Source organism: Phymastichus coffea, unplaced genomic scaffold, assembly GCF_024137745.1.
Source record: "Phymastichus coffea isolate CEN01 unplaced genomic scaffold, Cenicafe_Pcof_1.1 PCOF00002, whole genome shotgun sequence".
Taxonomy (NCBI): domain Eukaryota; kingdom Metazoa; phylum Arthropoda; class Insecta; order Hymenoptera; family Eulophidae; genus Phymastichus; species Phymastichus coffea.
In genome coordinates this window covers 6235905-6263732 of record NW_026706813.1, presented here as the reverse complement: position 1 = coordinate 6263732, position 27828 = coordinate 6235905, and the positions used below count along the sequence as shown (strand labels likewise).

General features: G+C 35.0%; 2 protein-coding genes across 6 annotated transcripts in view; one reads left to right on the top strand and one right to left on the bottom strand.

Moving 5' to 3' along the window:
• The window catches only part of LOC131663753 (glutamate [NMDA] receptor subunit 1), a 1362975-nt gene extending 1344848 nt beyond the window's left edge, over positions 1 to 18127 (bottom strand). For 3 of the 5 annotated variants that reach the window (XM_058934360.1, XM_058934403.1, XM_058934412.1), the window contains exon 1: positions 18104 to 18127. In XM_058934360.1, the coding sequence (XP_058790343.1) occupies positions 18104 to 18112 (9 nt within the window). In that variant the 5' untranslated portion in view covers positions 18113 to 18127. Of the gene's footprint in view, positions 1 to 16754; positions 16774 to 17286; positions 17383 to 18103 lie in introns of those variants that run through there. The other 2 variants (XM_058934385.1, XM_058934395.1) reach the window with 2 other exon arrangements.
• The window catches only part of LOC131663792 (uncharacterized), a 235802-nt gene continuing 225374 nt past the window's right edge, over positions 17401 to 27828 (top strand). Inside the window, exon 1 of the mRNA XM_058934432.1 lies at positions 17401 to 17605. Within this exon, the coding sequence (XP_058790415.1) occupies positions 17551 to 17605 (55 nt within the window). The 5' untranslated portion in view covers positions 17401 to 17550. The remainder of the gene's footprint in view (positions 17606 to 27828) is intronic.

Below are 27828 nucleotides of genomic sequence, written 5' to 3'. Positions count from 1 at the left end.
AATATTATGGATTCAGTTTTCATTACAAAAGTTTTTAGTATATTTCGACATTTCTAGTACATTTATTTTACAGTTATTTGTTTTTGGAACAAATTGACATTTGACAAAAAAACGTTATATACATTTCTTTCATGTTTTTTCCCGTAGAATCGATTGCCGCTATCAGTTTTTTAAAAATAATACCTTTTTGATAATTTGTTTAAATAATTTCTTATAAACAATTGCAAACGGCAAAAGAAAAAACAGGGGTATTTTTTTTTTTCGATTTAGCTACGATTGGCATAGTTAGTTTGGCGCTATCGGCAATAGATTTTGCTTGGGATTTGGCGTATACACATGTACCTGACAGACTTGCAATTGTTTATAGCCGTTTTACACTAACAAATTGACGTCTGAAAAAAAAACGTTATATACATTTCTTTCATGTTTTTTCCCGTAGAATCGATTGCCGCTATCAGTTTTTTAAAAATAATAACTTTTTGATAATTTGTTTAAATAATTTCTTATAAACAATTGCAAATGGCAAAAGAAAAAACACGGGTATTTTTTTTCGATTTAGCTACGATTGGCATAGTTAGTTTGGCGCCATCTTTCCCAGGTTTGGCATGGGCCTTCATGGGTTAAGCCATCTTAATTTCGTTATCATGTAGGTGCAGTTATTTTCTAATTGTGCCATCGTTTTTCTTGGTAAGAATGCCAATTTGGCTATTTTATTAATTGATGAAAAGTCCATTCTACAATAAAAAAAATCAATCAATAATTAATACTACTAGGATATATAGTTAGAGAGCTACTAGTATTCAAGAAACTTACTTTTAAGAGAAAATCTAATGACCCCATGGAAGTGTATCAGGATTTTTATCGAATATACATCGTTTATCATCATATAGACTTAGTGCTACTTTCTGCACTCTTTTTGTTCTTACTTGGTGCAATTCACTTCGTATATTACATTGCTCACGCCTAATAATTTCTAAATCCAATAAACAGTTTCGAAAATCTTCATGATCTATTGTTTTTATGACAGTATGTGTTTTTACGCCTTTTGCTTTCTTTATTGCTTGATGGTTTTCTATTAGTATACTACTCGTATACATTTTACTTCGAAGTCCAATGAATTCTCTCATAATTTTACCATTGCATTCATCTTTCATAATACCGAGAATCTTTTTATTAACTAACAGCATATTAAATTGATTATTTTCTGAGTAATCTGATGTATCAAATTTATTGATATCTTCTTTCATTATTTCATATATATCAACATCTTGAAATTCATATACGAGGCTATCTGTATCAGTATAAAGTAATTTTGCTTTATGAGGTAGTCTTTCTTTTATGTAGCCATAGTGAAGTCATATACTAATGTTTTTGAGAGATCTAGCACACCAAGTCCAATATATATTGGTTTTTTAATACTAATAGACGTCCATTATAACTGTATTGCTACTAAATTTTCATCAAAGATTGAACTACTATGAAAGTTGGGTTGTGCGATCCGTGCTTCTGCTCCATATCTGCCACTCCATGCACTAATTAATTTAACGTCTTTTCGTTTCCTTTCATCCTCCATAGTCTTTCCGTATACTGCATTAATCATGAGTTTATAGAATAACTTTTCAAATTCATCTTTAGCTTGTTTTCTTTTTTCTGTATTCAAATCTACATAAGTTTTAAGCCCCGGCTTTTGATTAAACTGAAGTGCTCTGTGTTTTTGTTTTATTTTGAGTCCGTATTTAATAGCCTGCTTTAGCGCTCTATAATGAATGACATACCGTTCTTTATTATACAGTGTTGTTAAAAGTTTTTTTTGTCTTGATCCAGGTGGTGTGTTATATTCAGGACAAAGTGGAAGGTCCTTATGTTCGTTGTGTAGTTCTTTTGGATACTCTAGATCAACTTCTAAAATATATCCAATCTCATTATTATCGGAAACATTGAAAAAATGAGGCTCATCGATGTTAGAGACCCACTTAAAATTTTTATACGGTAATGATGGCGTCATCGCCCATCCATATAAATTGTTAACGTAAAAGTACATCAAAGTCTTGCTAGGTTCTTTTTCATTATATTCTGAGCCCATATATCGATTATTAGCTTTTGAGTATCTATTACAGCATTGACTAATACCTCCTCGAATACCTTTTTGGATGAATAAAACCATGTCTATATCGGTTAAAAGTTCTAGCTCAATTTTTGTACACTTTAACATAGTATCCCATGTTAATCCAGGAGTAGTATAATAGTTTGCTGGGTCGAGTTGATACGCGTACATACAAGTTTTACGAAAATTTTCAAAAATATCGGCTAAGAGTAATACGTCAGTTTTTAAATATAAATCAGAATACTGTCCTAAATCAATGATGTCAAATGCATTCCACACTTTTTGAGTATGCTTATAGTCAACTTCAGAGATGTTGCTATCTATCAATTAACTATGAAAATCTTCGATAGGTGGTAATTGAGTCTGTTTTAATCTTTCAAAACTGTTAACATACTCATATGGAAAAACGCCTTTTCTCTTCAATAATTCTATTTATGTTTTTGTAAATTTATCTATCTTGAATTCATACTCTACAATATTTAGTTTGGTTAAGTATGAAGACAGTTTTTCGAGAGATGATGGCATAAAACGAAACGAATCAATAAATCGAAAATTTATAGTACTACCGTCCACGTGTTTTGTGAATGCTATATATCTTTCCTTGTTTTCAGCTAAAACAGTCACATTTCCCTCAAGATCAGAGCTAGTAGCTATTTCTTTTATTATAAAATGAGAATCATATCCAGTAAGGTTATGGAAGACGACTGGTATAAAATAAGGATTCTTATAATTTAAATTACAGGATGCGTGAGCAGCATCTCTAAATCGGCCCGTCAAATGACAATGATCTCTAACTCTTGTTTTATCAGGTTGAAAATATTTTCTACAAATATGACACATTTTGCTCATCTTGAAATCCATTTGATTACGCTATGAAAGATTCATTTCTATTGCATTCTTATATATTTGATTCATTTCATCTAACAAAATCTGAAATTGTTTGATAATCCATTGTGCGGGTGATTGTTCTTCATTCAGTTTTGTTCTATACATCTTAAAGACTGATTTGGACTCATCATAACTACATTTTATATAAAGCCCCACACTAAAGGCTTCATGATCTTGGAAGGATCGTCCATTATTTACTGGTTTCAATAAGCACTCTAAATCTAAATTTCTTTTCGATCATAATGATTAAATTTCAGAAGAGGAAAATTAGGTAGATTAACTCTATATTTATTTAATTTTGAACAATCTGTCTCATGAATATTCAATTTTTCTTTATTATTAAAATAGTGGAGACAGCGCTCACAGAGATAAATTTGTGCAGTATGTTTCGTTACTTGACTTCTAACAAGAGCAGATAAGTTTTTAATCCATACATAGTGGAATTTTAATTTGAAATTATTATTGTTATTTGATCTATTAGATTTTTCTGTTTCATTCTCATCAATATAATCGCTTTGTAGTAACAAAAGATTTACATGCTTATCTTGTTTTAAAGTTGATATATAATATGGTGAGACTTCGAATTTAAAACCGTATTTTTTTAGTATTTATAGATTTATTGAAATACTATTTAATTTTTCAAATTTAGGAATATTCTTTACCTCAACAGGAAAGTTTATATTATCGAATTTCAATTCATTCGCAAAGGGCATATAATTTTGAACTCTTTCGCTATGAAATCTAGCTGGATGAAGACAGGCAAGCACAGCCCATTTAAAACATTCATTATCTGTATTTTGAACGTTGATAATTGCTTTTTAATCGGCTATTTGTTTTGGTAGTTGAATATATGAGCCAGGTTTGAAAGGATTAAATTTATTTATATTAACAGTAATACCGATGATAGTTTTTAATGTCCAACCGGAATCTTTTTCTTGAAATTCTTCTAAATTTTTAAGTATAACATCTTCAATATTTTATGTAAACCATAATTTAAGATCTGTCGTTCTATAAATAGAAACATTTTCGGTGTTGAAATACTTTACTTGAATGTCCTCTACATTATCTTTCATTACGGTAAATTAAGCTGACATTTCTATATTTATTTTTAGAGTATTATGAATTGAAAGATATTTTGGTATTTGTAGTTGTAATAATTTATTTGCTGCTTTTAAGAATGACTTTGTATCTATATGTTCTTGATTGGCTATGAATGCAGTAATGATACGATTTTCAAATGCTGAATTTATTTCACGCCAAATAACTCCGTCCCCTTCAATTTAGTTTAGAATGACTCATAATGAATTAACATTTCCTCCGACTTTTATGGAATTATTTAAATTAATTTCGATTGAATTCAAATGAGTAGCGCATGTTTGACTTCTCTGTCGTATTGCTCTACTTAAGTTAGGCCGTAACATATATTCTTCAAGAGAATGCAAAGCGGTAATTATTATATTTTTCCATCTAATAAAATCATCCTTATTTACGCGTCTGAGTTGTATAGGCTTTCCATAAATCGCGTACTGTATTTTCAAAATAAGAAATAGAAGCCATTGTAATGAAAATGCACGTAGGATAACTAGTAATACTACTACTACTACTAGTACTACTACTACTACTACTACTACTACTACTAGTACTACTACTACTACTACTACTACTACTGCTTGTCACTGCTAAGAAAGCTAGCGAAGCGGGCTGTCTCGAAAGACTGCGCTCTTTTCCAATCGAGCACGGCTTTTAAGCACTATGGTGGCGCTGAAAGCAGCGGTTTCGGCGCTGTAGATTGAAGAGGGAGTAGTCAGACGAAAGGTAGGAGGTGGGTGGGTGGGTTATTATATCTGCGCCTAGCAAGCTAGAGACGCTACCCCCTCTTCGAGGGTCCGCACTCAGCTAGCATAAGCTTACTAAGCGCCCTACTATCGAAGGAGAGCGAGAGAAAGAGAGAACAGCATCCTCACTATACGGCGTACGCGCCTAGCAAGCTAGAGACGCTACCTCCTCTCCGAGGGTCCACACTCAGCCAGCATAAGCATCCTACTATCGAAGGAGAGCGAGAGAGAGGGATAGAGAGAGAGAGAGAGAGAGAGAGAGAGAGAGACCATCATATAGTTTACCAAACACCCTACCGACTTCTACAGCATCCTACCTTAACAACCTCTGTGGGTGGGTTGGGGGGGGGGGGGGGGGGACTGGCCCCCTCGAAGGGATCCACTGGCACGCAGGGGGTGTCAAACGAACATCAAATGTAACACTCAGCATGGGGTCTCACCTTATCGCGATTAAAAGGTGTCACTGTCGCGACACCTTCATCGGGCGGCCTCTTTGTGTCCCAGAACATACACATGTCCCTTATACATTGGCGGCGCGCGCGAGGTGTCAAACCAACATCAAATGCCCTTTAAACACTCAGCATGGGGCCCACTGGCACGCGGAAGGTGTCAAAGGTACATCAAATGCCTTTTAGACACTCAGCATGGGGTCTGACCATAAATTAAAAGGTGTCACTATTTTCACACCTTCATCGGGCGGCTCCTTTGTGTCCCAGAACATACACGTATCTTTATACATTGGCGGCATCCTTTGTCGGCTCCTTTGTGTCCCAGAACATACATTGCTTATCTACTACTCTCGCGCAATTAAGACCACTTATACTCGCACGCGTGGTTATGTCCTTTCATGCGTGCACGCTTATAACTATCACGCTAACTACTTTTTTCATTAACTTCAAAAAAATTTTCAAGACCAAATACATTACATTTAGCGCAATGAATTCTCGAAAATTTTTTCAAAGTTAAAATGAGCGCTTTGATTTAGTAATTCATAGACTACAGTCGTGATGCTGTTCAATCATCAATTAACGCGTGTGTATTATGATCGCTCTTTATATCAATTCATAAATAAGAGAGAGAGCGCGCACGCACAGCTCGTAGCCACGCGCTACATGGCTAACTTTTGGGAGAGGGAAGAGTGTGACGCATTGCACTGCTCCACGTCTAAGACCATATTACTTTCACACGTGTAAGTTCTCATATGACCGAAAACTTATATTTTTCAGCGTGAGACATAGCTAATAGAGCTATGTCACTTCGCAGGCGCACGATTTTAAGTTTTTTTCTGTTTTGTATGCTATAGAGACTAAGTGTCGATAGCAGAGAGAGAGAAATGAAACCTAGCCGCGTGCGCATTGGAAAGAAAGGCTATAGTATAAGTCCTCTAGCGTCAGCTCGTTTAAAGGGACTTAACTATATTCGCTCGGAGCTAGAGTTCTTGCAGCATATATAAAGAACTTAGCCGCATTCATTTTAAAGGGACTTAACTATATTCGCTCGGAGCTAGAGTTCTTGTAGCATATAAAAAGAACTTAGCCGTATTCATAAAGACTCTTGATTGGACATAGACGTATGAGCGAATTTTGATTATCGCGCTGTTACTAATATATAAAAAAGTGGGAAGGGTTAAATGTATAAAATGCGTGTCAAAATCGACGATACATCATATTCAGTCGAGCACTCATCGGTTCGAGCGATCATGGCACGTTGCAATCCTTTAACAAGGTATTGGAAAAATCAATGAACTAACATATGATTTAAACTATATTTCTGTCTAATATTATAGATTTGGCATGGAAATTATCGTTGATATAAAAGCTTTTAAGAACGATGATCAACCAGTTTTTGAAGAACTTGCAATGATAAATCTCAATGACGATATAGAACTCGCTCATTGGATTTTCAAGCCACCATGTCCTTGGGAAGAACTTCCCAGTCATTCAAAACGTGAAAATTCATGGCATACAAATAACTATCATGGGCTTGATTGGAATACAGGAAATTTACCATACGATTGCCATCCGCTTATTATACAAGACCTATGTCGCTTAGCAGCTGACACTGACAAAGTTCTTATTTATGTAAAGGGACGTCAAAAAGTGGAGTGGCTCACTAGATTTATTGATCATGTCTTCGATCTCGAAGATCTGGGTTGCCCTTCCTTACATCAGCCAGGATTTTGCGAACCTATAGTTTGTAATTATCATCCTCCAGGCTGGACAGAAAACTGCGCGCTTCAAAATGTCATGGCTCTTAAAAATTGGTTGAAAAATCGTTATAGTCGACAATTAAGTCAGACTTGCGACCTCCCTGACAGCGATTCTTCAACGTCAAAGTCGAATAATGATAATGATGATTATGATTATGATTACGATGTGATCAGCAAACTAAAAATGTTAGATTTAGAGGATGAGGAAGATGAAGTAGAGGTGGGGGATTGGTACAAAACCTTTAATTAAAATGATCGGTTTAACCCTATATATACAATAGCATCAAGGTACGGATTCATTTGCTCGTCTGCGCTCACAGTAGATACTTCATATAGCTTGAATACTCTTTTTAATTAAAAATTGTATGTCAACTGTTACTCATAGAATTTTTTCATTTTTTATATTTGAAATTTTACATGTCGTAGGTATCAATCTTCATTATGGAAGCTATTAACGCTGTAGCTCGTACCCCATCCTACTTGCCAACGAAAAAATTAAAAGAATTGAATCCTTCAATCCTTTACACAGTCACTAGCATGAAAAAAGTTCAAACAAAATTCGGAGCAAGAGTCGTCGTCGAACTGGATGCTGAGTTTGACATTTTCCTTCCCAGTAAACTAAGCGAACATTTCATTGTGAACCCGGAATCGTACAATACTCTGCTCGGTCAACTTGAAAAAAGAATTGTTAAGATTAAGTATCTTGGCGGCAGCTTATTAGAATTTATATAAGTTACAATAATTCAATAAATATAAAAAAACTTAAAGAAATTAAGCATTTCCAATTTACTATTTATCATCCATTCATTACCTTTTTTTATTCATTTTAACAATGAGCATTGATGTGTTTGGACGCAAGCTCAGAGGAGCTCACGAATTAAATTTGGAAACTTCACATGAGATTCTTTTAACAGAGATTGAAAATATTAAAGATTTTATTTTAAAATTGAAAGCTGAATTAAAAGAAACTTATACATTGATTGATCTTCATCGAGAAGAACTTGATATGAAAATCATAGAAGTTTTATCTGACATTCATAAGTTGAATGAGTCATTTACCCTCTCCATGACGCAGTTGCCGTTACAAAAGGAGGGCGATTCATTCGCCGCAGCTCATTTGCCGTCTGCAGCAGCATCAGACACATTATGAATTCATTAAGTACCAACATTCGAAGTCGGGCTATAGCCTGCTTGCATGAATATCTTAGTAAATATAGATTACTCTATACAATCAGATTATTCGTACAATATAGATGATTCTATGATTCAAACAACGATGAATTATGTACAGTCACTTATTGACGAAGGTGTGGACCTGATACATTTTTCTAATATTTTCAACCTATCAACGCATGATCTCATAATAATTGAATATTCTATAGCCTTATTACAAGGTATCTGGTACATGACAAAGGATAAGAAAACGAACAATTTATCTGAATATTCAATGGGTCTTTGTCATAAATTTACTCAGGAATATCTTCCTAGTTCTAGAACTGATAGGTTAGCTACAAAAGTAGTGATCAATGTTAGTCATTCCATACTAAACGTCTTTATACAATATGTTGCTGAATGTGTTCGCATCACCATTGACAATTATCTCCGAAATGAATTGGTTCTGGATGTACATTTTATATTCTCAGTTTTATATCTACATCGTGAATATACCGATTCCAATCCCAAATTCAAAGTTAAACTTTTCAAAGTGAAATATATTCCTGTTTACTCGGCTTACACATATCGAAGATGGTTCTGCATAAAAGTGCTACAATCTCTGAAAACCAAGATTGAAAATTATCAAACACAGAATCCAATTTACACTCTTGGCTGTGTAACTAACGTAATTGTCAGCTATTATAAATAAGCCAACACAAGAATCAGATTATTCATCAGCCAGCATTCGAATAAAATGGACCGTTATCCGTCAGTCAAGTATTCGCGTCTTCCCCAAGAAGACCCAGATGAAAAGAAAAAACAATCTACATGGAAACAAGTCACTTCCAAATTTTCAACCAACACTAGTCAATTTCCAGAACAAAAAGGCTATAAACAGTTCGACAATGAAAAGAAGTAATACAAATAATCAGATTACAAAACTTGTATAAGTATTATAATATAATAAACATGTATACATTTTTATCAAATAAATGTTTTTTTAATTTTAAACGTATTCAAATTTTCGATGATTTTTTGTTGATTTTCCAATGATAATAAACCTTATCCCCCACCTCATTCCATGAGATATACCGACTGGGCGTATCATGCCTGTACGCCACCGTCGATAATATTACACCCCCTCACACACTTAATCACATATATCTTTTTTTCTTTCATCAATCTGACGCATCATCGATCGATCATCGGAGGAGAGGGCTATAGGGCCGGGGGGGCATGGGGCCTGCGGGGGGGCATCACCCATGTCGATAACTACCGACCGAGCATACACACATGCACATGCACATGCACGTGCATGTGCACATGCTCGGTCGGCTACAATGCAAACCGTCGATACAAAATCGGCCGATAAAATATTTCAGTGGCCGGCAAGGCAGGATTAATCATGTTACCCACTGCTGGTAAGGAAGGAATGAATACTCACATGGTAAAAGTGGCTTAGAACCCTTATAGCCTATACTTCTGAAGTTTAAATTCTTTTTTTTTTATCCAAAAAATGTTTATAGATTTAATCACATTAGGGAACGATTTAACCCTCCAGAAGGGTAGTTTTTTAAAATTAAATTTGAAATATATAGGTTTATTTAATTTTATTCTCTGAAATCTGAAAAAAGAGAAATCAAATATTTTGATAGTTTGCAATCATAGTATCGTAACTTATTACGTTTGGAGGTAGTTTCTTCCTTCATTAGAGGGCTAGTTTTTTCACAAATATTGAAGTTGAGTGCTGTTTCCATAATGTCCTTCGAATAAAACGTCCGTATCATTTTTTTAAGAATTTTTACAGATCTAATCATTGTAAGGGGTTGTTTTTTCCTCTTCTGAAGGGTTGAGTTCATAAAAAATAATTTGAAATGTCTATGTTGAGTCAAGTCTACCTCTTTGTAGGAAAAAAGGAAATCGAAGTGTTTCTTTTGATGTGTATGAAAATATCTCACTTTCTGATATTTTAGGGTGGTTTTATCTTGAGGGTGGGGGGTTGTTTTTTCATAAATATCAACTAAAAGTAATTTTCTCTCGAATTCTTATCATCTAAAACATCTAAATATTTTTTCAGATTTGTAAACAATTTGTCAATTTTTACTATACTGAGAGGATGATTTCACTCTTTAATAGGCTTTAAAAGTGAATTTTTAACCACTACAAGATTCCATCAATAATATATTGACAGCATTAAAACTTTTTAATATTCACTGCATGAAAAAATATGTGATTGATATTGTTTATATTTGATGCTACCCGTATTTAAATGTTTCACTTTTTTGTATTTCCGACCCCTAAACGTGGGTGATTTTCAAAAATTTTCGAGACGAAAAAATATGCTCATCTTTATTTTTGATAACGAGTAATTTGGTACCAGCTGCATATTTTTAGAATTTTTCTACAATTTTCTAATTAGGTCCAGAAAACGGGCTAAAAAACAGTTTATATTACGGACAGTCTTTATTTTCACGTCTAAGAAATAATGTATAGTGGAGAGGGAGGATTATAAATTATCTGTTTAATTTGAAAATATTTATATAAATTTTTGCATAATTTTGTTTTCAGTAGTACAGAAATATCGCAAAAACCAAATATTTTACTGTTCGTAAAGAGCCCTCGATTACAAATAATTTATTTTTAAGGATTATATGTAAGAAAATATTATTTATTATACACACACACACGTACACGCACACATATTCATATAAATCATATTTATATATATACACACACGATTTTGCAAATTGAATATTTTTTTTTCGTAATACTCGATTTTAATGCAAAAATTTTGCTTCTATCAATGTTATTATCAATAATAATTTTCTATTTCATCGGCGACAATAAAAATATAATCTTGATTATAATATCTTATGATCTGTAACGTCGGACCGTTTATTATCAACAAAATTTTTTTTGTGTATTTTTGTGTGTATATGCATTTTGTGTGTATATTTAATATGTGACTTAGATTTTAACAATGTGAATGAGAAAAAGGAGAGCATTCAGCTGAAGCGGAAAAAGAACACGTGAAAACACCTGTCCCTTTGTCGCGCACTTTCCGAATTTTACTCCGAAAGATCGTAAAGTTTTTTTTAGTAGGTTTGGATATACGAGAGTGGTCCGATAAGTACTTAGCCTACAAAAGAAAAACAAAAATTTTGGAAAAGTGGCATTTTATTTTTCACCATAGTCTCCATTTAGTTCGATACACTTGGCCCAGCGATGCTCCAACTTCATTAACCCGTCTGAAAAATACGTTTCCTCGAGGTCTGAAAAGTGGCAGCGATTACCTCCTCATTTGACTCAAATTTCTGCCCGGCGAGTGACTTTTTCAAGTTTGAAAATAAAAAGAAGTCGCACGGGGCTAAATCTGGAGAATACGGTGGATGGGGCAGCAGTTCGTATCCTAATTCGACCAATTTGGCCATGGCAACGGCGGAGGTATGAGCCGGTGCGTTGCCATGGTGGAAGAGCAATTTTTTCTTCGCCAAATGGGGCCGTTTTTTCTGGAATTCGACGTTGAATCGGCCCAATAATTCGGCATAGTACAGCCTTGTAACCGTTTTGCCCCTCTCCAGGTAGTCGATGTAGATCACACCTTGTGAATCCCAGAAAACGGTGGCCATCACCTTTCCGGCCAATGGGGCAGTCTTCGCCTTCTTCGAAGCACTTTCGCTGGGTAAAGTCCACTGTTTCGACTGTTTCTTGATCTCTGGTGTATACCAGTGGATCCATGTTCCGTTGACTGTCACGAAACAACGCAAAATCTCCTTCGGATTGCGCTTAAACAGCGTCAGACATTGCTCTGAAGTTGTCTTACGGTTGCGCTTGTTGTTCGGAGTGAGCAAACGTGACACCCATCACGCCGACAGCTTTCTCATGCCCAAAATTTCATGCAGGACATGACCCACGGGGTCTTTTGAGATGCCGACGCTCTTAGCTATCTCGCGTACCTTCAATCGTCGATGTGCCAATACGAGATCGTGAATTTTTGTCACGTTATCCTGCGTGGTCGCCGTTTTCGGAGCACCTTGACGTGGCTCTTCAAAAATCGACGTGCGACAACGTTGAAACTCGGTAAACCAATTTTTGACGGTCACCATCGAAGGAGAAGAGTCACCGTACACAGCATCCAAGAGCTTTTTGATTTCGCTGGGCGATTTCCCTTCCAAAAACAAGAATCGAATCACCGACCGATACTGCTCTTTTTCCATTTTTCAAAAATCAACGGACACACTTGCTTTCACACGCTCTCAAAAATAAACTACAACTCCGATCCGGCTGAAATCTTGACAGTAACCATCGAGAAGGTTGTATTACGTGATAGAATATTTCTTTTGCGAGAGTGGCGCCATCGGGCGGTGAGGCTAAGTACTTATCGGACCACCCTCGTAGAGTAAAGGAGCCACGGAATTTTGCCTACATCCTGTTACATGATTCCTCCCAAAAGTTTCCATTTTTAGAAGCTAAAACTTAAACTGAAAATTTAATAATTATTTTTGTATTCGTAAATTGAGAAAATAGTAGCATGATAGGAATATTCGCAGCTTCCTGAAACCTCCCGCACGCTTTTTGGTCAAAGACGTAGTTTCCGCACAATTAACGAAAATATCCAAAAGTTTTGAAGCTATAAGTTGGAAAATTTAATAAATATTCAAGAAACAATTACATAAATGAACTATAGTATATTATTCCAATATGCGAAACAAATTAAAATTATGTTTGTAATAAATAAAATTGAATTTCATAGATAAAATAATAAATACAACTCTTTAACAATTTTTCTTTTACGTTCAAATATTTAAATTAATTGTACAGAAATTAAGTTAATCAAAGTGCCAACAAAACTCAAATAAACAAGAAAAAAAACAACAAAACACTTTTTAAATAATAAATTAATTAAATAGTTCACCATCGACTATATATTAGCTTCATGTAAACGAATACGATTCCTAAATAATACATAATCTCTTCTTTCTCATTCCATATTATTTAAACAACAAATGTAGTAAATTATTTAAGTTACTCATTGTAAACACGTAGGATTGAAGATTTTTGCGTAAAATATGTTTAGATATTAAGAAAACTGCGTTATTATTAAGAATGAACTACAACAATTTATATAAAAAAATAAATTAATAATTGTAAGAAAAATTGTAACGAAAATGGTACTTAGAGAGCCATCTAATGAGATAGGGCCCATACCCTTGAACGCACGCCCCCGATTTCCACCACGCCCCTGAACCAATTAAGGCCCGAAAACCGAAAGAGAAAAGTGGGAAAATCTCAGTCAGCCAATTAAAACCTGCTGCCATTTCCACTCTTCCCTAATTCTGAGAGGCTGAGAGGGAGATTTTCCTCCCAACCACCCCCAGGCTTTAAAAGGGTGTGCGCGAGCGAAAAATAGTCACCTCTTTTTTACTTCTTCTACTCCTTTTACACTTTTACAAAGTTCGATCTAGTGCCAGGTCCAGTTCCAATTCGAATAAGGTTCAACTTTCCAAGTGCCAGAAAGTTACTTCGAATAAAAGAAAAAAAAGTAAGTTAAAACGAAATTTTTTGCTATCCTTCCTTTTCCTCTTATTGCTAACTTAGCCAAATCGAAACTCGAAAGAATTAAGTCTTCGAGAAGTATTTCAGCAGGAATTGGGATACTCTATAAGACAATCGTGCCGTTTGAGAGTAAATTAAATTCTTTTTTTTGTGATAATTCTAGCAAGGTCTGGGATATTCACTTACAAGTTCCGATTCCATTGGATCATGGTGTTCGATGGAAGAGTTGTAGTCAAAACTTTTTTTCTTTTAACGCGAAACACGAAGTAGAAGGCTCTTATTCTCTAATTGCTCATCCCGGTTTAGGCGTACGCAAGCAAACCAAAATGTTTAGTTTCAATGCTAATAAATAAGATGATAATTAGAAGTTTCATAAAATAACAATCAAAAGGGAGTTCAAGATTAGGATGGGAAGGCGTGTGCAATTTATAACAGATACGCTGAGATTTAATATAACTAGTGATTGTAATTTATTCAAGAAAACCAAAAAAATGAATGAGAATGCGTTATATTTAGCCGGCATAAAAAACATTGGCACAGTAAATGCAGGTAGAGAGAGCCATAAAATAACTATATGTATATAGATATATCAGTGGTCAATTGAGACTCGCAGAGCCTATGACGCTTCGCACGCTTGAATGGCCATTCAGGTAAATTTCACACTTACTCGTCCTCGCAGGTGATTTGGAAGGAAGGTGTTGCCCTACACACACACGGGCGCACCGCAGCTCCGACGTCTCGGGCACACACACGTACTGCGGTAACACCTAAGTTGCCGAGCTGATGGGCAGAGTTGAATCCCGGGCAACACCTCAGGGACACGCGGACGTCACCAGTCAACGCAATTGGCCCTTACTATCGATGATGATCACACACTCAACCTCTTTGATGACAAAACCACGCTCGATCACTCTCAGAACACACAGTTTTCGTCACTCAGTGATTACCCAACAACAGTTCAGGAGCAACTCGGCGCTCACGCACACTTACACCTACAGAGTTGTAGAACTAAGAAGTGGCGGTGTCGTCCAGGACACCTTTAGTTGATGCAGGAGCGGCGCGGAACTTAGCGAGATACGAACCGGCAAGGATAAGCAGAGTTAGCCGTGCTTAGCTGTTGAATGTTCAAACTGAACTCACTAACAATACTCGATTTGGTATCGAGGGAACCGAGGGAAGCACGGAAAACTCTTCCCTACTCTCTGGGCCCATTCCCTGTGGCGAATCAGAAACCAGTGATTTTATGGCGCGCGTCGGTCATCAAGCAATTTGGGTTTCCCCAGGCGTGCTGAGACCGAGAATTGCTCGGATTACACACATGTGTTTCGTTCTTATATTTTTGGAAAACATCATAAATAGCGGATAGCAATTCAAGCTGTTTAACAGACGAAAGACATATACAACGCGGGTTGTTAAGGCGAACGGACAAAAGTGCTCGAAACCCTCTAATCGCACTCATTCCTAACAGACGTCATGCAGGCCGGCGCGGCATTCGTGATGATTTACGAACCATCATTGGTTGATTTATATTTTCTGCTCTCGAAGCATCGTTTTACACATGCACACACTCTTTCTTATCCTTGAAGCGCAAACGGCGCGAACACAAAAAGAGCACCTGAGATATCGTCCGCCTCAGACGTACCTGAGATAGTGACTCGGACGTCACAGATCTTATACATTTTTACAGAATGTTGAAAAGTAAGAGAAAGCATGTCTAAACAACTCGCTGTCTGTTAAAAAAGCTAAAGATAGCTTTTTGTTCTACCGAGTATGTGAGAGAAAAAATTTCAATCGGCGATCAAGTTGACCCCCCTTGCCCCAGCCTGTAAAATATAATGTACAATGAAAATAAAAAATACCATTCGATATATCTCTAATTGCACCCTCCAAAATTGCTCTTTATTTTAATTGAATCCCTTCAGTTTTTCCAAAAAAAATTAAAAACCATGATAATATTTTCATTTTTTGCAACTGCGTTATCTTTAGTAATACTTAATATTTTTGCAAAGAAACAAGACAAAAAAATTGAACCCTTGTTCGTTTTAATTGCATCCCTCTTATTTTTCAAAATTATTAATATATATGTCAAAAACAACAATCGAATTTTATTGTATGTTCTTTCCAAAAACCCAATAACCCAATAATCTATTCGGAAAGAACATATAATAAAATTAGATTGTTGTTTTTGACATATATATTAATAATTTTGAAAAAGTAAGAGGGGTGCAATTAAAACGAGCAAAAGTTCAATTTTTTTGCCTTGCTTCTTTACAAAATTATTAAGTATTACTAAAGATATTGCAGTTGCAAATAATAAAAAAATTATCATAGTTTTTAATTTTTTTGGGACAACTGAAGGGATTCAATTAAAATAATGAGTATTTTTGGAGGGGTCAATTAGACATATTTCGAATGGTATTTTTTTTTTCACTGTCCATTACACTTTGCTGGCTAGGGTAAGGGGGTATCAAACTGTTTCAACAGCAATATATTATGTATGCAAACCTTTCATAATGTATATATATAATGTCCAAGTAATTCTACAAAATAATTTTTTTTAAACTTTGAATGCATGAGTTTAAATTGTATTTAATTTCGATTAAGAAGTTGGCAAGCGAACTGAGCACGGGGCAAAGCCTCACTAGTTGGGTGTGTATGTGTGTGTAATTTCTCTTAAAATTATTAATACAAATATGTACAAGAATATTTTAGAAATGAAATATAGGTTACAAATTTTTTATTTGAAGATTTTGCACATAGAATTGTTGAAATTCTTAAATCAGTTCTTCTCAGGCCCGTTAAAATTCATTTCTTATACTGATGTCTTACCTATATATATACAATCAATTCAATAGAATTTCTGCAACCACATACGCATAGTTACATGCCAACATGCATTAACCGGCAAACACATACACTTATAAATATATATAATATATAAAATCAGTTGTTTATGCTCGATTTAAAACGGAAAATTTTTTGGAAATAAAAGTTTAGAGCAGCTTACTATAAGTAGTTTAGTTACTTAAAAATAGTCAGCTTCCTTATTCAGTTTTACACTGGTTAATCAGATCACAATGCTTTTTTGTAGAAATATTGCATATAAATGAGAACTCTTCATTTACAGAAAAAATTATTTTGAGATAAATAATACAAATTATAATAGATGATTATAAAAAAAATATCTGACTGTGTTCATGTACCTATGCGTAACTAAAAAAAATTATTTTTAAAGTTTTAATGAATATCTCTTTTTATTGAATACAATTGTATTTGCGCCTTAATATATAAATAAAACGTATTACTACTACATTCAATGTGTGAATTACGGAAATAAACTATTTTTTTTACGTCATAAAGTAAGTTACAATAGATAATACTCCATTATATAATCAGCTCAGAAGCTTCATGACAGGAAGTAAGAATAAAGAGGAACGATTATATTAGAACTACTTTAACATTTGAAGAAACGTAAAAATTATATTAGATTATTTTAAATATACGTTATTCTTTAAAATATGTATAGTAAAAAATTTTACATTTATTTTCTTGATGAGAATATTAAACCTAGGATAAACATTAAAGTGTACGACTCAAACGAATGACTACTGCATGGAACTAACAGTGTACTGTGAATTAACAGTATGTTTACGACTACCATATCCTAAAGATCGGTGTAGTTACATAGAATACGTAAAACAAAGCATGTATTAGTAATATTGTAGATATACAACTTTAAATAGTTTTGAAATAAATTCAATAAAGTTAATTAATCAAACGATTTGTATCGAATATCTAAAGATATGTATACATTTGTGTTATTTATATTCTGCAATGGCATACTGCTCGACCGACTCGGTAGGCTAAATAACGAATATTCATTAAATTGTTATATATGACGAAAAATATCAATTTAATTTTCAAATAAACTGTCTTACAGAATAATATTTAGATGATATTTATATATTATACATTAATTAAGTTTTCAGTGGTCTTAGAAATAAAAAAAGTACTTTTAGCATTTCAGCTGTAAGTAGAAATTACAAAATATTTTTTCTCTATAAGAAGCTAACAAACTTACAGTACTACAATATTCGATGTAACAAATTAACATTTTCTTTTCAATGAGCTTTTTTCCAATGTTTCAAATAATGAAGATATGAAAAGTAGAAAACGTACTATTATTCAGAAAAATGATTTGTTTTAGTAATTTACAAAGGGCTGGAAAAGAGATATAAAATATTGTACTTCAATGTTTTGCGTGATTTTGTTTTTGAAAATTAACTAGGTATGACAATTGAAATGAAAAATTTCAATGTTGAATTATCATAAAATAATTAAAACACAGTTTATTACATTCGTCATCTATATTATTTGGCAGCTCGTGGAAAAAGATTTCAAATAAACTTATGCATCACTTATGCATGTGCGATTTCTTTGAAACGTGTAAAACTTTTAACCAATTTGCTGGATGAGATAATAGTCCGTGACTAGCAATGTACAGTAGTTATTTTTTAGAATTGCAATGTACAATCCGTTGACTGAGATCACTTAAACAACAAGTCTTACACGATGATTTCTTTCTGTATGAAGCGTATGACATAATGTAAATAATAAATCAAACAAAAACAAATAGACTTTTTTTAAAATATATCATATACACGGCCGATAACCTACTTTAAGCCCCCCCGCCGCAAAATTAGTAAAAATTTTAAAGTTCAATGTCTCCGGTAAAAATTAACGTACAGAGTCGCTTGGCAGCGCGTTTGAAAGGTCTTTCCAAGAGCTTTCAAATGGTGTGAATCATGATAGCCATCGATTGTTTTTTATTTTTTGCAAACAATAATTCAACATTTTAAATTTGGAAAGTTTTTTGCTAACTTTGAAAATTTTCCAAATCTGGAAAAATAATCTTACAAAAATTTGAGTCAGAGCATTTTTTAGCTTTTATCAAGCTCTATCTGAATCACTGGTCAAAAAATTATTTTCATCAAAACCGACACGCGCACGGGCATTTTTTCCGAGAAGTAATAGTTTTTTTAAACCTTTTTTATCTCCGTAAATTCTAAAAACTCATAAAAATGTATGGGAGAAAAAATGTTTGTTATTGCAAGTGGAATATTATACTATTTTTTTTCTAAAAAAAATTTTTATCGATTTTAAAAAATTTTTGTTTCTATAGCTCGTACCCCAAAAAGATGTAAAACACGTCAAATTTTTTTTCACTTATTCAATAATATTTATAATAAATATCATGAATTTGGCAAAAAAAAAGAGAAAAAGTTTTCTAAGACCAAAAAAAAAGAGAAAATTCATTTTTTGAAAAATTCATGACATTTATTATAGAATAATATTGAATAAGTGAAAAAAAAATTTGATATAGTTTTCATATTTTTAGGGGACCAGCTGTGAAAAAATTGACAAAAATTTTTTTTTTAAATAAAAATAAATGTAATACAGTATTCCACTTGCAAAAACAAACATTTTTTCTCCCATACATTTTTTTGAAATTTTAGAATTTACGGAGATAAAAAATGTTTAAAAAAACTATTACTTCTCGGAAAAAATGCCCGTGCGCGTGTCGGTTTTAACGAAAATAATTTTTTGACAAGTGATTCAGATAGAGCTTGATAAAAGCTAAAAAATGCTCTAACCCAATTTTATGTAAGATTATTTTTCCAGATTTGGCAAATTTTCAAAGTTAGCAAAAAATTTTCCCAATTTAAAATGTTGAATTATTGTTTGCAAAAAATTAAAAAACAATCGATGTCATTCATGATTCATATCATTTGAAAGTTCTTGGAAAGATCTTTCAAACACGCTGCCGAGCGACTCTGTACGTTATTTTTTACCAGAGACTTTAAAATTTTTATTAATTTTGCGGCGGGGGGCCTAAAGTAGGTGACCGGCAGTATATACTACTCATATTCATAATTATCTATAATATATCTGGTAACAATTGATCGAGATTTAGGTCAATGATTTCAATATCATCAGCATCCATCGAAGCATCTTGAACACTTCTTAGAACTCTTAAAATTGTCTTGAATATATGAAGGTGCTAAATACAGTTGATAAGTATCAAAGGTTATTTCTTTCAAAAATTGTAATGTCAAGACAGGATATAAGGGTATATAAGTGGCTATGAGATCTCCAAAACATAATACATACCTAGTTTGATCTATATTTTATAGGATTTAGGATATATTTTGTGTATCACCTACTCATACAACGTTATACCAATTTTTGATCTTTGACGACCTCTAGATCTTCGGGTATTAATTTTGGTTGGTAATGGTTATAAGAACTTTTGTTCAGAACCTGAAGATCTATCTTTCCCAAAGTTTCGTTTAATTTGATTGAATGATTTTTTCCTATGTATTATGCGCGGGTTTCTTTCTTGACTATAACGTTAAGCATACTAGATACTAAGTCAAACTATATAAAAATATTCTCTCATATTAAAGGATAGAGGAAAACTGACGGTAGTTATGCATATAACGGGCACACTGTTTATAGTAGAAGCTCTAGCCTTGTAATATTATGTGAGATAGGCCATACACTTTTTAAGGATACAGTTGCTCTTAAAGATAGAAAGAAACTTATTTCTTAATAATTGATATAAAAAAGAGAGCCCATAATGGAATGACGTTGACTCTGTAAGAAGACTGTTTTGTAAAGACAACGCACAGGGGCTCTGACCCTTCTTTTTGCAATTCGTAGTCACATAAATCTTCATTCGACTTCAACTCCACAGCAACGCGTAAAAATTTGTTACACTCAAAAAGTGATCATTTGTGACCATAAACTGATGAATTTTTATTACAGAGTGGATAATTAATTTTGAAGAAAACAATTATCCATACGATAGGAAGGATCATTCCAAACATATAATGATCAAAGATCTTATCTCTTCTTTTATCTATGTTTCGCTGATCCTCTTTGTCAGTCTCATCAGGAACTGTCTTTATTATAAAAAATAAATAAATGTTATACAATTACTTTTACATGGATTATCTCACTCATTATTTATAATACAGTTAATAAAATGTCATATAAAAATATTATTATAATATTATTATTATAGTATCACAAGCTACTTGTCAAATCGAGAATAGTAAAATTAACATATTGCCGTCACATTTTGTACAGTTGAAAACAATTCATTAGATTTATAAGAAGAGTTATCTATATCTGTTGGCATGAAATGATATATTGATACACCTATATAACACGAATAAAAGAAGAACAGAGATACTTCGACAACTAATTACAAATGTGAACAGTATAGACGTATTAAATGAGATTATACAAATTACTACTGAAAATCATAATATGAGTTAAAATTATAACTTATGTAAAACTAAGCCATTTATCATATTGTGAACTCAGAAATTTAGTATTTTCTTGCTTGTTAATAGTATTGTTATAAGAATTTTAATAAATTTTCCGCTCTTACGAATGCCGATGTTAAAAATAGGAGTTACCATTTAAAAAAATTTATTTGACCTTGAAATTATCTTGAAGGTGATGTTAAATATCAAAATTAAAGCTACTATTAAATTCCTCGGTAATAATTACAAAATCCTAACTTTTATAATTTTTTAATAGCATATAACGAAAGCTCGTTCGTTAACCATTTTTTTAAGGTGGGCAAGTGAGGCGCACACGCTCATAGTAATTGAGGCGGGAAGGGGGAGAAGGCAAAGAAATGAAGATGGTTAGGGAATTATACACAAACGCAAATTCGCATTTAAACAAATCTAATTAAATCAAATCAAAATCAATTTACACTTATATTTCAAACCCGTACATGAATTACCGCATAATAATAAACCGCATTTCAAAATGAACTCATAAAATCAGCTTTTACAATCTCTTAATCTAATAAACACAACGATGTTCTTAACACCCATTACAAAAGAAAACAAGTTAACTAACTAATCGCGCTTACAAATCTATACAAGACACAACGCGCGTCGCCCGGCAGATAATGCCTTGACGACGAACCGACTAAGGCTACTTAGCTAAAAGAGAAAGTCGCCCGGCGAAGGATCGCCTGGGCGATTTCTCTTTGAGCGATTTATGACACCTACCGTAATTAGGGTAGGTAACCGGCGTGTGCACGCCTTGCTACCTACCTAATATTTTAAAATTATGCACTGTGCCATCGTCAAAGAGAGAGAGAGAGAGAGTGAGAGATGAACTTGCGTGACTTGACCTTTGATACTGAAACGGGAGTCCTGGCTGCGCCTTGCGCACCATATGCTGGTCATCGCTGGGCAACTCCTGCCGGCTCCTTCAAGTAGCGTCCCGAGCAGAATTTGCTGGAGCAAGACAGTCGTCCTCTGTCCTCTCGGTCCTCCTCGGCCCTTGGTGGTGCGTGCGTTCGGTTGGCCCTTTCTCCTCCGTTGCACTTTGACTTCGTACCGCTGACCGTTTGATAGACTGGGAACATTCTTACTGACTACCCGACTTATTACCGTTAGTGTCGCTCGTTTTTCTCTTCCGCGACCTACAGCTTCTTCGTCGTTCTTTTTCTCTCCCCACTTGACCTACTTATTAAGCGGCGCGCGACCAATGCACTAATTGGTACGCGATGCGCGCCTGCCTAATCTTGCGTAGGGCACGCACGCCTTCAACTATCTCTCTCTCTCTTTCTAACATCTCTATACTATCGTTAGCGTAACAGCTTCGGGCCGGCTCGGCCTCGCTCGGCATTCTTCGTCGGCTGAAACAAAGACCATGCATTAGGCGCATTTAAGAATGCGCCTAAAGCTGGTCACCATGCCTTGCCGAGAGAGAGGAGGATTCGGAGAAAATTCCGACGAGAACAAGCGCAACGCTTGCTTTCGTCACAAGAACTTATCTATCAAAATTTCCAGGGTATTTGATATTTTTTCCCTACTCTATATATACGCGCGCACACGCACGCCACCAATGCTACATTACACTAAACACATAGACCGTGCAGATGATGCCTAATAAAGCACTGCAAAAGTCGCTGAAACGCAGTATTGGCGATAGTAGCGTAAATATATGGCTGAGTGGGCCATTTTGAGTAGCAGCCAAGAGTGAGAGAGAGAGAGAGACCATAGGAAGCGTACAGGTGGCAATCGATTTTTATCCGTACTAATTACTAATTGAAAAAAGAAAACTATTGTTAAAAAGAATTATGAGAAAGCAAAAAAAACTTCGAAGTAAAATTAACATATAGTTCTTTAATAAATTATGACATAAATAATTTCGAATTTCCGTGGTGCTCATATGAGAAACTCTCTACCAAAACAAGGACCACTAGTGAAAGAGTGTGCTATCGAGAATTTTGATAATAATTCAGGGCTAGGCACATATTAGGTTGCATATCGAAAAAGTGGTAAAAATTTTACTTCTACAGCTTTGGCGATTTAAGACAACCTTTAGATCTCATCAAATATTTCAAAGTTGATCGAAGTAAGTATAATTATAAAAACTATCAAAATTACAATACTTACGTATGCGATCTCTTACATTTAAAATTTTTATGTGGTTCAGTCTATACTATTTATTTTATAGTTGAAAATCTAATAAAAAGTGATAGTACTGCAGTTACTGATACAAAGTTCATAAACAATGCTATTTGTCACTTATTTGAAGATATTCGTTATGAAATTAATGCTGTAGAGGTAGATAAATGTAAAAATGTTGGATTAACCAGTACTATGAAAGGTTTAGTTTCACTCAATTAAAATCAAAGCAGATTTTTTGAAAATGCTATATGGCTTAATGTTGAAGAAACTCGAAATACATTAAATGGTAATGATAACTTTGATATTTCATTACCACTTTCAATGATCTTAGGGTTTGCAGAAGATTTTCAAAAGATTGACAATGATTTAATGTAAAATATGAACTTATTTTAACTCAGTCAGGAGATAATCAGAATGCAATCGCGCAAAATCGTCTTAAGATTGACGCTGATAATGAATGAAACTCTAAAACTAGAAATAACTGGTACTGAATAGTTGATGCCTTATGTTATCATGTCAGATAAACGTAAAATATAACTTTACAATTTTATTCAAAAAGATGTTCCAATCTCTATAAGTCATGGAAACTCTATGAAAAACCAGTACTCCCACAAACATCTAAACATATTTGGGTTGTCAAAACATCCGATCAATTAGAAAATGCATGATTTATTATACTTGGTTTTCAAACTAAGCGCAAAATTGACAAGAAGAGAAATGCTATCAATTTTGATCATTGTTGCTTGACTAATGTGAAACTCTTTCTAAACTTCAATCGATATCCTTATGGCAATTTGAATTTTGACATCGACAAGAATCAATACTCTATCTTACATGACATTTATGCACAATTTCAACTAAGCTACTTCAACAGAGATTGTATGTATAATCCATTTTCAGTCGAAAAACAATTTATTACGTATGCGCCATTGATAGTGATAAATTGTTGAAAACAAAACAAGTTACTGAAACAAGCTGCTGTCGATGTACGTTTGAAGTTTCCGACTAAAAATAATATTCCTGATGGTACAGCGGCATACATTTCAATTTTACATGAATTTTTTTAATTACCTCCATTGCAATCACTGTTTATTTCAAATCACCCAGTTTCTTTCAATTATTTCAAAAAAGATTATGAATTTGTTTTCATATAATCTAGGAGATATTGAGAGCACATATGGTTTCATTACATTAAAAACAGTCTGTTGATAGAAATCTAAAATATATAAAAATCTATAACTGAATTGAAACATGAGATACAAGAAATATATTTATACATCGATCTTAATAGAGAAAGATTCGATATGAAGTGCATTAATATTTACTCTGACCTGAAAGAATAACCTGAAAGAGTAAGCGAACATTCAAAAGCTTGGATACAGAGCAAAAACGAAGCTAATTCTGATTTTTTCTCCAGAAGAAGCAACACTTCTTGTTGCGGATGACAAACGTGAGCTGGTCGCCTGAATATTTCAAGCATTTGTTTTTTTCAATCGTCTCAGCGAAAGTTTAGAAAGAGAGAAGCCAATACATCTACGGTACACATCCTAATGGCTCGTCTTTCGTCGTCCACCATAAAATAAAACAATAGGATGATACCGAGGGTCATTAATAACCACGCAGCGGCGACACATTGTAGTACCCGACCGCTCGAAGAAATCGGACGCGCTTAGATAGATCAAGATAAGGCACATCGCTCGAGTTTGTTTTTTTCACGGGCCTTCTCAAAAAGAAAAGTTGTAAATCGTCTTGCAAACATGTGTGTAACAAATGGCACTTAAGTATAAGTTTGATAGTTTAAGTGAAACATGAGTCGTTTCAAGGACGATAGAGCTTCGGGCGTTCCGCTACGAGAGATACGTTGATCGTTAGACCGAATTTTCCGTCCTGCACTGTCCGTGCTTAAATGAGAAAACGAATGTATGCGCAAAGACGCAATTGCAACGTTGCTATCACCACCCTCACATGCTGTGCATGAGCACCTAAAACGATTAGGAGAACTCATGCACCTCGCAACTAAGAAATAAAAATTTCCGAGTTGATATTGAAGGAGAGAGCTAAAATTTTTTATATACTCACGCGAACTAAAATGACCACGGGCAACCATCGAAACCGAATCATTAATTCAAGGGAGGAATGGGGTAGAAAACGAAGCGGATCGGAAAAGGGCCCGGAAAAGCTACGCCTCTGGGCCTTGACCAGGAAAGAATAGCGGCAGGAGAGAGGGAAAATTTCGGCAGCCAAGAACGGCGAATTCTATCGTCAAATTAGCTCCAATACTCGCCCAGGTCTGACACCCTCGCATTCTTTCAGTAACCTCGCGATTTTCCGTCATTTCGTTTTAAGTCACTGCGTTTCTAACTTAGCTCCGCGACGTTGTGTAAAAGAATTTCGTTTTCTAACGTCTGTAACGAGACTTATTTACACTGTTCACTTCCACTTAACTCATTTGGTTCAAATTAGCTTATAACGCGTGTTTTTGTTCTTGTAATTCACCCTACTGTTAAATTAGCTTATATCTGTGATTAATAACATTAAATTTGAGTACACTTATAATTTTGTACTTATTCCCACTCTCCTCAATTCAAACACTTCTAGATGTATAAACAAATAGTTTCTATTAAAAACCACACACATAAGAGTATATTTTCATTCATCAACGTGGGTTAGAATAACAAGGCACAATACGCTGTCCTCCTAGAGATCAAAAGGAGCTCGAAAAATAAAAAAGAAGACAAACAGTCTACATGGAAATCCGTTACAAAAAATTATTCATTCATCTCCAAATCAATGTCAAAGTAGGAAAGTTTTAAGAAACTTTGAAATATCATGTGTTTAGACAACTTATTGTTTATATCTCTGTAACAAAACTCGTTCCTTGTTACCAATTCTTTTGCGGGGTAAGTGAGGCACTTTCGCTCATGACAATTGAGGGAGAAGAACGAGGGGAGGTTGATAAATAAATTATACAAAGACAGGAATCAAATCTCACTTACAACCTATTATTATTAATAATTATTCACACTGAACATACGCGCGCATAACATAATCTAAATTACCGACCAACAAACTACAAATAGAACAATAAACTACTTAAGATAATCACAAATGAACATTTCGCATTTCACTAATACCTAATCGCGTACTTAACCTATTACAAACTTACTTAAAACTATGCGAACTAATACCGGGTAAATTGCCCGGCACGTGGGCGCCTGGACAATTCACCGGTCGCAGCTTACGTCACTATGAATTAAACCTAGCGCGAACCTTCAGATAGCCGGCACGTGAGTGCCAGGCTATCTCTTTCAACGCGCACCGGTCGTCGCATCAACAGAGAGAGAGTGTAGAGAGAAAGAAGAAAAGGAAGGCTTGACCTTGTATCTCCTGTTCCTCGCAACGTCGAGAATCCTGAGCCATACGCTGCCGCAGGAAGTACCGGGTGTCGTCGCTGGTCAGATCGTCGCTAACCGCTGTCGCTGACCAGGTATCCGTAGGCGACGTTGACTCTCCTAGCAGGTGGGCTGGCTGCAGTTGCTGGCAAAGCCGTTGCCGGTAGGGTTGATCTTCCTTCCTTCCGGCTATCCCAAACTGCTCTCTCTGCTGGGCTCGGACTTCCGCACTCTAGTAGGACTAGGCTTCGACTCCCTGACTCTAGTAGGACTCGGCTGCGATTTTCCTCACGCACTAATTCTTGCGCGCATCTTGCAGCCGCTCAGCGGCGCTCGCTCCTGTCCCTACCTTGACCTATTAGTTAGGCGGCACGCGACGCGTCGCTTATCGGTCACGCGTTGCGCGCCTGCCAATCCCTGCATGGGCCTAATACTCTCTCTCTCTCTCTCTCTCTCTTTCTCACTCTCTTTCCGCGCTCCTCAACTTTTCTTGCGCTCAACTGCGCTGGCCCGTCCTTGGCGCTGAAACAAAAGACCAAGTAATAAGCGCATACTTAAATGCGCCCAACGTTGGCCACCACGCCTAGCCGAGTGGGGGAGGGAGAAACGCGGACGAGAGACCGGCACACGGCCTGGTCTCGTCACATCTCTTATGAATGAATAAAAATACTTTTTTTAACATATACCAAATTGTATTTTTTTTCGTTCCATATGTTATTCATCACTCGCATGCACGAGGGTATGGTACATGGGGACGATCGGTGAAGCAGCATAAGTACTCTCGTTGGACTGCGACACACACGGCGATGTCGATACATAACCAATCAAGATACTACCATCACACGTCGATAGAGAAAAAGTCGGTACACCCAGGGCCGATGAAAAAATGCCGGTACACCAGGGTAATTTCTTTATCAATTGCTAGTATGGAAGAAAATAGTTGCTCGAATGATAAACGTGGATCACGATCCCCATAACACTTACTACTGTAAGGAAAGTTTTATATAACTGGCTTGTCTCTCAAACGCAGATGCTGAGGTAAGACTTGGCAGATGTCGTTCTTACATTTCTTAAGTCACATAGTCGGCCTCTCATTCAAGGGAAACGACGGTAGAAATTCGGGGTATTTGGCTTGAGCTTTGCCGAAGAGTTACATTCGTGAGTGGTAAAGGTGGAGTAA